General features: G+C 39.1%; 1 protein-coding gene across 4 annotated transcripts in view; it reads right to left on the reverse strand.

The window, feature by feature from the left end:
* LOC311245628 (FYVE, RhoGEF and PH domain-containing protein 4-like) overlaps positions 1–12,330 on the reverse strand; it is a 281,410-nt gene that overhangs the window by 16,275 nt on the left and 252,805 nt on the right. For all 4 annotated transcript variants that reach the window (XM_084335538.1, XM_084335541.1, XM_084335539.1 and 1 more), the window contains exons 12-16: positions 9,988–10,160; positions 7,747–7,777; positions 7,524–7,604; positions 6,334–6,459; positions 5,224–5,361 (exon numbers count right to left, since the gene is read on the reverse strand). In XM_084335538.1, coding sequence (XP_084191664.1) covers positions 5,224–5,361; positions 6,334–6,459; positions 7,524–7,604; positions 7,747–7,777; positions 9,988–10,160 — 549 coding nt within the window. The remainder of the gene's footprint in view (positions 1–5,223; positions 5,362–6,333; positions 6,460–7,523; positions 7,605–7,746; positions 7,778–9,987; positions 10,161–12,330) is intronic.

Consider the following 12,330-nt stretch of genomic DNA (forward strand, 5'->3'; position numbering starts at 1 on the left):
TACATCTATTGTAGCTTCATACTCCAGAAACATTACCAAAAACTACACGAAAACATGCATAGACTATGGCTAGTTTGAATATAATGGTATGGAACACCGGTGGGATAAACAAACAACACAAGCGCAAAAGCGTGCTCACACTGATGAAAAAAGAACATGTGGACGTGGCTCTATTAAGCGAAACGCACATTTTAGAGGGAGACATAAATACGTTAGCGGATAACATATACCATAATATTAGTCACTCTTCTTTTGCTACGAGAACTAGAGGGGTAGCCATAGTCGTCAGACGCAAATTAAATATCGAATTGAAAGGGGTATGGTCGGATGCTGAGGGGCGCATAACTATAGCTAGGATTATACACAATAACAGGAAAATTGCATTGGCAGCGGTATATGCCCCGAATTTGTACGAAGTGGGTTTCTTCACTTCACTAACAGGAGAAATGTTAAACCATCCCGAGTACTCATATATAATAGGTGCGGATTTTAATGCCATTTGGAACCCAAGGATGGACAAAACTTACCTTTCCTTCTCCAGCGAACAAAAGAATTCATCTAAAGCATTAAAAGATTGGTCGAAATCAACAGGAGTAACTGATTTATGGCGTTCACTTAACCCCATGACCCGCAAGTACTCCTGTCGTTCGGCGAGACACAACACACTATCCAGAATTGATTACGTCTTTGCATCCCCGAGAATATTTGATAAATATGAAGTGGAAATGACACCCAATGCGCTATCAGATCACTGCTACTTAATCCTGAAAGCAACATTTGGTACACTATCTGCCCGGGCCCCAAGATGGCGTTTTAATTCGATGCTGCTTAACAACAAGGAATTCATTACACAAATTAAAGAAGCTCTCACAGTATTCCTACGGGATAATGCTAACTCGGTGCAAGATCCCAGAATATTATGGATGTCGGTAAAGAATATGATCAAGGATTTCTCGGATAGATTTACCTCCATATTGCGCAAAAATCAAAACACAAAACTGTCTGAAATGGAAACGCTTTACTCAACGCTTTTTAATTCTTTAAAATACAACAACTCTACTAGACTAGATAACCAAGTTAACATTCTAAAGACAGAGATCAAAGCAATGTACAGACAAAAATCGGAATTGCAAATACGCAGCACAAGACAACAGCAGTACTTCCAAGGTTCTAAACCTAGTCACCTATTAGCCATGCGACTAAGAATTAATGCAAAATTTGCAGATATAACTGCCATTAGGAAACAACAAGCTCTAGTAACAGAACCCAAAATAATAAACGATACATTCAAAGAATTCTACTCCGAATTATATAACTCAGAAACGACCTTTGATCAAGACAAATTAGACACATATCTTAATCAAATTACTCTCCCTAAACTTACGGAGGAAGACGCTAAACAGTTAGAAGTACCGATCACATTAGAAGAACTCAAGAAGGCCATATCCGGAATGAAAAACGGCAAAGCTCCGGGAATTGACGGTATCCCATCAGAAATGTACATTTCTTGCTGGGACATATTTGGACCCTTATTACTAAATATGATCTTATACTCAGTCAAAGAGGGAAGCTTCATTGAACACCAAAATACCGCACTCATTTCAGTTCTTCACAAAAAAGACAAAGACCCCACTGAGTGCGGTAGTTACCGTCCTTTAAGCCTCCTCGGAACCGATGTCAAACTGTACTCTAAGATATTAGCCATCAGATTGCAAAAGCATATGACGTCTTTAGTTCATCCGGACCAAACAGGCTTCATAAAAGGTCGCCTGATCAATGATAACATAAGGCGAATACTGCACGTACTAGATACAGACAAAGAGGACATCACACCTAAGGCGATACTATCCCTGGATGCTATGAAAGCATTTGACAGGTTGGAATGGTCGTTTCTATGGGCAGTATTGGAAAGGATGGGGTTAGGAAAAGGTTTCATTGATATGATTAAAGTACTATACAAGGACCCATCGGCCAGGATTACAACAGGCACATTCATCTCCGATATCTTTCCGGTATCACGCTCAGCCAGACAAGGTTGCCCTCTTAGTCCCGGACTATTCGATCTATCATTAGAACCTTTAGCACAATTTATAAGACAATCCCAACACATAGAACCAACAGTAATCAAGGGCACACATCATAAAATTAGTTTATATGCGGACGACGTAATATTGTTCATGCAAAACCCCAACAACACATTGCCGCTTATACTCAAGTTGATAGAGAACTTTGGTGATTTATCGGGATTTAAAATAAATTGGCCTAAGTCGGCTTTTCTTCCTCTTAACACCAGTGCAAAAAAAGAGACAACCCTCCCAGGTGCGATACCCATGGTCAAACATTTCAGATGCTTGGGTGTGGAAATATTTCCCACCATAAGACAAACGGTGAAGCACAATTACACAAAAATACAGAACAAAATCAAAGACGACCTGGACAGGTGGGCAAAACTTAAAAACTCAGTACAGGCAAGGGTATCAATAGTTAAGATGGATGTATTACCAAGAATCAATTTCTTCAGCTCAATGCTTCCGTTACCTCCTCCAGAGGGCTACTGGAAAAGATTACAAACCTCCACATAAAAATTTATTTGGAATAACAAACCACCTCGCATAAAAAGATCCACCGCACAGAGAAATAAAGCAGACGGTGGCATGGCAGTCCCAGATTTTTTACAATATTTTAATGCCTTCACATTAAGACCATTGAAGAAGATATGGTTTGACCCCGAGGCTTTGGTATCTTGGAGAAAATTAGAAGAAAACATAGTAGCCCCACAGAGAGTGAAAGACATAGCATACACTAAACTTTCAATCAAGCATTGTGAGCGAGAATTTGGCCCAATAATTACCCATGCAATCAGGACATGGCGGGAAACACAAAGGAAATTTCCTAACCCTCAAGTATGGCATAATCACACTCCCATATTCAATAACAATGCTCTCTTAATGGGAAAACGACCTATAAGATTCCCTATATGGGAAGAGAGAGGCATACACTCATTAGGGGATATTTTTAATAACAAGGGCCTCTGTAGTTATGTCGAAATATGCATAAAGTTTAACCTCACCGAGTCCACATGGCTTTTTTACATACAGTTACGACTTTGTATGAGATCTCACGGTGTTCCATTACTCATACCAATTGAACACCACAGATACCACAAATTTTTCTATGAAAGAGATACATTGGGAGGTTTTGTATCAGGTTTTTATTATCAATTACTAACGTCCTCGTATGAAACCCTTCAACTAGACAATGTCTGGAGGAGGGATATACCAGACCTGGAAAATGACTTTGATTGGCAAGGAGCCTGGGCAAATGTCCGACTTACATCAAGGAACCCGGATCATCAACAAATCAATCTGAACTATATTCACAGGACATACTTGACTCCTATAAGGCTGTGCAAAATGGGGCTTATACAAGACTCCAAATGCTCCCAATGTACAAATGGGGACGAAGGAACATTTATGCACATGTATTGGGACTGCCCACCAGTTAAGGCATTCTGGAAAGATGTGTCCCAACAATTATCAATACTCGTATTTTGGAATATACCTGTACACCCCGCGGTATTGCTATTGAATGATGTTTTTGAGTTTGCAGTGAATCCACAACTAAAAAGATTGGTTTTATCGGGTATCACAGTAGCTAAAAAACTGATCGCATCACGTTGGTTTCAACCGGAAAAAATGTGCCGGAAAGTGTGGTTTCTTACATATCTCGATGTGATATATCAAGAAATATCTACAGCAAGAATTCTGGGGCTCAATGAATCCAAAATGTCAATGTGGTTAGAAGTGGTGGAGAGAATAAAAGCTAGCCTATAATGGTAGTGTCTGGTTAGGAGTGAGGGATAATGGAGGTACTATCCAAGAGGGGGTCCGGGAGGGGGGGGTTTGAGCTGGAGCATATGTGTGTAGGGTTTTAGAAAATAGGTATTAGGGGTATATTATATACTAACATTTATATAATTGTAACTTCGCTGGATATACACTGTATACGGTTAAAATGTTATTATTGACTATTTTTGTTTTATCCTGTTTCTGTACTTGCATATATTTTAACCACCTTTACTGAAAGTTTCATTATACATTGTGTGTTGAGTACTGACTTTTAATAAGTTTTGTTTTGCAATAATAAAAAAAAAAAAAAAAAAAAGCAACAAATCTGTGATTTGGCGCACAGTCTGTGACGTCACGGTATTGAAAATCATACGACGGGATTTCGAAATACCCTGGTATACCGTAATACCGTCATACCGGCCCAAGCAAATGTATTGTCATTATACAGCACAGTACAGTACAACCAAAATAGGTTTGGCATCCAACCAGAGTGCAAATGTAACAGTAAAGTGCAATAGCAATATGCAATGTACAGGTGATTAAACTGTATATAAAATATATAAATGAGTACTACTGAGAAATAGTGCTAATCAGATGTATGTACAGTGTTATAGTATTATTGTGTACAGTGATACAGGTATGGTATGGTAGTAAGTCATACTGGCCAGCAGTATAACTAGTAAGAGTAGTGAGAGTAAGTGATTCCTAAATACTTCATTCCAGATAAAAGAGTGTAAAAAGTGTCCATTAGATCAGATTTAAATGTGTGAGAGTTAAATGGAATTGCCTCACTCTTGCTCTGATCTTGAAAACTGCCAAATAAATTAACCAAATTATGGTATATAGAGGATGCTATAAAATAAACTAAATTACATTTATATAGTGCTTTTCTCAGACTCAAATCGCTCAACACAAAGTAGGGTGGAAATTGCCTCCTTCACCACCACTGGTAGCACCCAACCTTGGGCTACACAGGCTCAATGGCTGCCATACACTGGCACCCGGCACACATCACATCAGGCTCAATGGCTGAATGGCTTAGGAGACAGGGATTGGTATCAGCCAATTAAGGGGAAGGGATGATTAGGTGGCCTTGATGTCAGAGACCTGATTGGGAATTTGGCCAGGAACATCGGGGAACCCCCTACTCTTTACAATAGGCGTCCTGGGTTCTTTAACGGCCAAATTCAGTCAGGACCTCTGTATATTTCCGGTGAGCTACCATGACATGGCCAGTATGTTTCGGATTCCTTGCGGTCTCTAGTTTCATATGAAACCACTAAAAAAGTGAAGGGGGCTGAAGTACTTTCCAAAGGCACTGCATGTGGGCATTTATTGTAGTGTGTGTGCGTGTTCATACGTGTCTGTGTCCCACCTCCAGAATGCCCTTCTTCTTGTCCTCGGCCCTCTCCTCTCCGATCAGGATGGAGTAGCAGTCTCGACAGACCTTGTTGACCTTGTTCCCGTCGTACTCTAACGGCACCTTGTTGTCCGAGCATTTCCAGCACACCACCTGTTGAGGATCGGGGGCCCGGAAGTTTTTCCCATTAGTCTTTCAATTTATGTAACGCAATGCGGTCTGTAGTACAGATGTAGGCAGCGGCACTGAGACATCATGTTTCAACTTGAATGACATTGGAATATTCAAAAGGAGATTTGAGATTTAAAGACGGGTCATGCTTTTTGCAACTCTGCGTTTTAAAAGGTAACCGATAGAATACTCCGATAGGCTAATCCAGTGGTTCTGGATTCTTTTTAGTCAGGCCCTCCTTGGGATAAAACTTGCTCATGCTTTTATTTTTAATCGTGCCGACCTCAGTAGATGTGAAGCCAAGGGAGAGGTGTGCCTCATCATACTGTCTTGTTTTTGGCTTCAGAAATATAGTACAATGTGTTGCACACAAGAGCTGTAAACACTGTTGCTTGGTTGCCATCACACAAAATCAGTTATATCAAAGCCAGGCAAGTGATTACAGGAAGTTGCGGCAACAAAATTATTATTTCTTTATTTCGCCACTACGTTTGTTTTTTTATGTTGTAAAAAGTAAATAAACATTTGACAGGTGGAAAATGCAATTTGAATAAATATTGGCTCTACCGCTGATACAAAATATAAAATAATATATATTTTCGCAGGCAGAAAAATGTTGGATCTCCCTATGAGGGAACAATGTTTTTTTTTCTCCCTCCATCTCCCCCCCCCCTGTAGTTCACCCACAGTTTGGAAACTACTGGGCTAATCTGATGTTCTGTATCAATCAACTCATCAAATCTTTAAACACAAAAGCAAACAAGAAAAAGCAAACGCCAAATAGCAAAGCGACATAGATTCAATGTTGCAATTGCATCAGAATCACCGTTTTGGTTGAGGCCGACAACTACATTTCAGGTGAATTTCGCAGTAAATTTCTCTCTTGTCGATTTAATGTAATTTACATTGACGCTTGAACATTGACCCCCCCCCACACACACACTAGTCACTTACATAGCCACAGGCGCGGCAGTGGTGTCTCCGTCTCGTCAGAGCGTTGAAAGGCTCTTTGCACTTCATGCACATCGTCACCTCATTGTCGCGGATCCACTTTGGGGCACGTTTCCCCAGCTCTGCCGTCTGCAGGCAAACACACACATATTCAACACAATCACAGAGTCATATAGTAGAAAGATTGTTTTGTAACTAACTATATACTTAAATTATGTGAATGAGTGCACAATAGGTGTTGGGGCAGGGGAAAATATCAAGTAAATATTTCAAAATAATACCTTTAAAAAGAAATGTGGCTTGACAATACCATTTTACTGCAATATAAATGACTTGAATGAGGTGAAGAGACTGAAAGTGTTATCTTATTGCAGATAAAATTTTCCTTTGGGGACATCATTTGTAGTTGAAAAAAGGTAATAAATGGCAATATATACCAATGTTGTGATTCTAGTATTGTGTTAATATCGTATCATGTTTCGATATCGTGATTCTGCGATATCGTGATTCCCAGCCCTACTATAGGCATAGGGGGAAATATGGATACAGCATTGTATCAGGATACTTCGGCCTGCAATATTCGATCTATGTTCAACGCTATGTGATATTTTCCCCACTATCTTGTTATTTTATAATACTTTCAATATTTCAACGCTTGTCCTCTTGTAGCGGTTGATTTATGGCTTTTACTCATAAGTATAGTTAATCTAGGGATTTCCTTTCCATAAAGTGGACCCCCTTCCAATATGTTATTTCCATGGCTGAGGAAAGTTCAATCAATATTTGTGAACATGAGCTAGTCTCTCATAAAGCCAGAAACCAGACAATAAGACTCATGTACCTCATTATACACATGATCTTTTACAATTACTTTTGTTGTTGATGGCAGTGAAACCCCCCCTCATGATTTTCTTTTTCTTTTTACTTGTTTGCATTTTGTTTTATTTATTAATCACTTGTGTATTTTTCGTTTTTTCTTTTCATGTCTGCTTGTTGGTCTCCTGTCTGTCTGTTTGAATGTTTAGTGTGGAAAAAACGAACTAAAATAAATAATTATATTGAATTATATTATTGTACAAAGGTATTTCATACTGAGTTTGCATGGTATTATTGTACAGAGGTATTTCATACTGAGTTTGCATGGTATTATTGTAGAGAGGTATTTCATACAGAGTCGTATTATTAACACTTACCGAAACTTCCTCCACCTCTTTCTGTGCAGACTTAAATGTCTCGTTTTTCTGATGGAAGATCTCAACGGTCGCTTGAAAAGCCTGAAGGACACGTACATCAAGTCAGCGAGACCTGCCCTCTGACCCACGAGTACAACATCACAATGCCATGGGTATTCTCTCCACCCTTACAAAAATAGATAATATGCTGTGAACAAGACAGCGACGGTGAGATTGCACGTACCTTGAGCCAGTCTGCCGTGTCCTGCTCTGAGCTGAGAAGTGAAGCAAACAACACATTTTACAGTTACAATTATTATTATTATTAAAATGTATATTTATTAAGGCTGTCAAATATATCGCGTTAATATCGCGTTAACTCCCGATTCTATTAATGCCACTAATTTTTTTAACTCAAGATTAACTAAAAAAAAAATAATAATAATTTTTTTTTTTACTAGACTTCACTCAGGTGTATTATTGATGCTCTCATTGATACTATGTTTGTTTCTGAAGTGTGTGTGTGTGTGTGTGTGTGTGTGTGTGTGTGTGTGTGTGTGTGTGTGTGTGTGTGTGTGTGTGTGTGTGTGTGTGTGTGTGTGTGTGTGAGATATAGAGAGAGAGGGAGGTGAGAGAGATGAGGAAGGGGCAAAAAAGAAAAAGAGCTGGGAGAGTGTGTGTGTGAGGGAGAGAGGGGGGTGTGTGATTAATCAGCCCTTGTGTGTGTGAATGTAACAAGTTCCTAACGTTTTCTTTCCCCTATTATTTCATGCACACTTTATTCATTGTTTTAAATTATTATTTTCTTTTAAGTTATTTTGTGCATCACTCTGTTTTGAATTTGATGCAAATTTGCAATGCATGAGGGTCATCCTTTTGTGTTAAATGGCTGCACAAAGCAAGCATTTGTTGACTCGCATGTTGATAAGAGTATTAAAACTTGGAACTTGAAAAAGATCTGTTTAAGGTAAAAAAAAAATCAAAAAAAAAAATGCGATTAATTTGCGATTAATCGCGAGTTAACTATGGACAATCATGCGATTAATCGAGTTAAATATTTTAATCGTTTGACAGCACTAATATTTATATTTAAATATATATTTTATTTGTTTGTTTGAGTGTGGCCACACTGGCCAGGCTAACTATTGAACCAGATCAAATACAGAAGTCCTTCTATGTATTTTTACTTGGTATAGATTGTCACTTTGAAAGCACTTGGGAGGGCAAAAAACTTGGCCCACAGTTCAGGCCTGTTCTAAAGTGACACCAACTTAGTGGTTACATACATGTGGTCATGGTCATAGAGTATATTTAGAGGGATTTAGGCATAAATCCTTTCTATAAGTTTGTAGCTAGGGTGTGTTCAAGTGGTTTATCTAAATTGAGTCATGCAGGGTGCAAATTATACATAAACTTTTACAAATTCTACAGAATTGTGTGGTGTCACTTGTACTGTAGGCCTTTATTTTTCTTTAATGAGGTAAACTTTCATTTTTTGAGGACCATATTTGTACCCTTACTGTGTGTCAGAACCATAACCTATTTTTATCCTTACTATGTGTCAGAAAAGTAACACATTTTTACCCTTAATATGTGTCAGCAACATAATATATTTTTTCCCTTACTGTGTGTCAGAAAACGTCTTCTTCCCCTTACTGTGTGTCAGAAACGTATCATCTTTTTACCCTTACTGTGTTGTAACTATTATAGATAGATAAGATACACTTTCATTGCAGACTCGTAAAGTAATCTATAAAATACACACACATAGTTTAGTTGGTGATAATGTTTTGTTTTATTTTGCTTTAATAGAGTTGAAAGTAGCACTGCATGTTTGCCCGCACTAACATATCTGTGTGTCAGCACCACTCAGCACCGGACAGCTCCTGCCCCCACAGCCGCTGCTCTGAACTGCATGTGATCGACTTGATTGTTGTATTAGAAACAGCTGTGATGTGTTTATGCATCTCGACAAGCAGGCAGAATGTGAATTGACTTTGATGGTGAAAGAACTGAACTGAACTAGAAATTGTAAAACTAATAGGAAATAAAATAACTGAAGATTTGATTAAAAAAAAAAACAACGACTGGACATTCCCTGTTTCATCTTTGCAATATACTGTGTGTCAGAGACGTAACATATTTTTACCCTTACTGTGTGTCAGGGACATAGCCATACCTCTCTCCACACTACTGTACGTTAGCGTTGTGCCATCGCTGGACAGAGGTCTGGCTGAACCTATTATCATTCTGGTATAGGGGGAAAACAATCACTCTGGCTTGTTTGTATTTCTTTAAAAGTTATTTAAAATCACAATCATCCTGGGTGGCTCTAAGTGGAAGGGGAGGAGAATTCCAACTGAAATAGTCGACCAATGGCACGCTTATATCCACATCTCAGTCCCGTGATCCAGACATAGAATCTTTTTCCCCTTGATGTGTGTCAGAAACATCTTTTTCCTCTCACCGTGTGTCAGAGACGTACCTGGCTTGCAGCTCCAGTGTCCTCTCCTTGCCGGACACCTGGAAGGTGTGAGGGTAGTCTTCGTTGGTGGTCTCCACGACCTTCATTCCGTCGATGCCGATGCGCGTCCTCACTGTGTACTTAGGGCCTCCAAGGCTGAACTTGGGCACGCAGTACAGCAACATGTTGTTGAACTGTCAAGAGAGATAGATAGATATGATAGATAGATATATTGATAGATAACTTATTACATATTAATATGATATTGTAAGGAAGGGGCAGGACCAGATAAGCTTTGCTTCTTTCTGTCCCTTCTCGAACAAAACCATTTGTCTTGAGCTATGTTGATTATTGCTTCCATGTCTAGGAAGATATATTTTATTTTATTTGTATTGTATTTAAAAAAAACAATTTAAATACATTTTTTGTTATTGTCTGTTATTACAAATTTGTGTGTTTATGGTTGAACATTTTCAAGATAAATAAAGATCAAATCAAGAGACAGTTATACACAGTTATAGTAGCCCTTAGGGCTTGGAGTTAACACTAGCCACCAGCCAAATACTAGTGCATCATTCTGGGCTGCTGCTGCCTACTCCAGGGCCCTCATTCATCAATGTGTGCGTAGAACATGTTTTATTTCCACACGTAAGCACGGAATGTAGAACTAGTGTACGCACAGGGAAGTCGGGATTCATCACACGTGCGTACGCAGGCTCTACGCACAACTGTCATGATGAATCCCACCTTGGCTCTGCGCCGAGGCTCGTGCACCCTTTCATGTATTTGCATACCAGAAACGCCCCGATTAACCATATACGGTAATGGAATACACCCATGAAATGTGGAAAAATGGACTAAGCCGAGGGAAGCGTGTCATGAGACAGGCTGACAGACGTGTACACTTACGGTGATGTCGGATATGATATCTATTAACCATTGCTGCCTGGGCAGCGCAAACACTAATAAATACCGCGCTGGAATATGACTGCCTTTTCCCGTGTTGTTTGATTAATACCCAGGGATTAAAGTTCTCCTCAATTTTATTCCAAATCGCGATGGATCTCCCGTCAATTTTCTACCTGCTGCATATGATTTCTAGAGGCATACTACAATCTATTTTGATGTCAGTATTGGGTAGCCTATATAAACAATAATAGAGAGCTACAAGAACAATGAATCTCACTGCATGTATGATGTAGCCTGCCTTTCAATACATGAACTTGAATTCCATCATGTTTGTGTGCGGGACTCACAAGGCTGTTGTCACAATGGGTGGTACCGGTACAGTAATAATTACAGTCCACACAATATCACGATCCATGCCATAGCCTATGTTCTATTAGGACATGATCTGTGACGACAAATGTTCTAGAATGTTTGAAGATATCATACTCTGACAGCATGCCTATGATCAACAAAAACGCGAACTTGAATCCCATCATATACATAGTCTGTCCACTATCTGGTGTCATTGCAATGCGTTTTCTATTCTTTCTTATACAGTAAAAAGGGGGAAGAACACTATATTCATATGACTTGTATTCTGCTTACAGCTTCGAAATTCCACTTGTTTCGTTTAATGTAAAGCCTTTTAAATATAATCAAAACGTTCCCGTGTTTCTGCGGTCTGCGCAAAATAATAACGAGTTGAGCTTTATGATTTATGATGAATTGAAAATGGGGGACCCTGATGTAAACAAGACGAAAGTTGGTCTGCATCCCCAATTAACAATTGTATGTACTGAGCTGTACTGTACTGTACCCATTCTGCAATCTGTTAATAAACTTTTCAATCAATCAATCAATCAAGCTACGCGGAGCGCAGTCAGTCAGTAGCCTACACCCCGTATATTCCGATAACGCTATATAAACCATGCTGCATTCATTCTGAGAGAAAGATCTATTATTCCAAATGCTATTTATAGGGTTTTGACCATAATTACACTACTGTTGCTATTTTACAATGAACTATAATGAACTACGGTTCGTACAGAACATGCCAGTGTTATTATGCACAGAAGCTCATTTCCTTGTTGTAATAATATATTCTACCACTGGGCGCCAGGTACGCCTGGTCTGACCTGTGCGTAGATGTAAGCACGGAGTCAAGTTCAAATCGAAATTGATGAATCCCACTCTTTGCTTAGAAATGATCGTACGCACAGGGTAAGCACAGATCTGTGCGTAGAACACGTTGATGAATGAGGGCCCAGGCACTTTGACACATAACCAACTGTCCCTATCGTGGCTTCGGACGGAATAATAAAAAAAAATATCTTAATTACAAGCAATCTAGAATAAATTACAGCATATATGGTTTATATTTACCATTTACCTCTGCTAGATCACATTTATCAATAA

Source organism: Notolepis coatsorum (genome assembly GCF_963971535.1).
Source record: "Notolepis coatsorum genome assembly, chromosome: 18".
Taxonomy (NCBI): Eukaryota; Metazoa; Chordata; class Actinopteri; order Aulopiformes; family Paralepididae; genus Notolepis; species Notolepis coatsorum.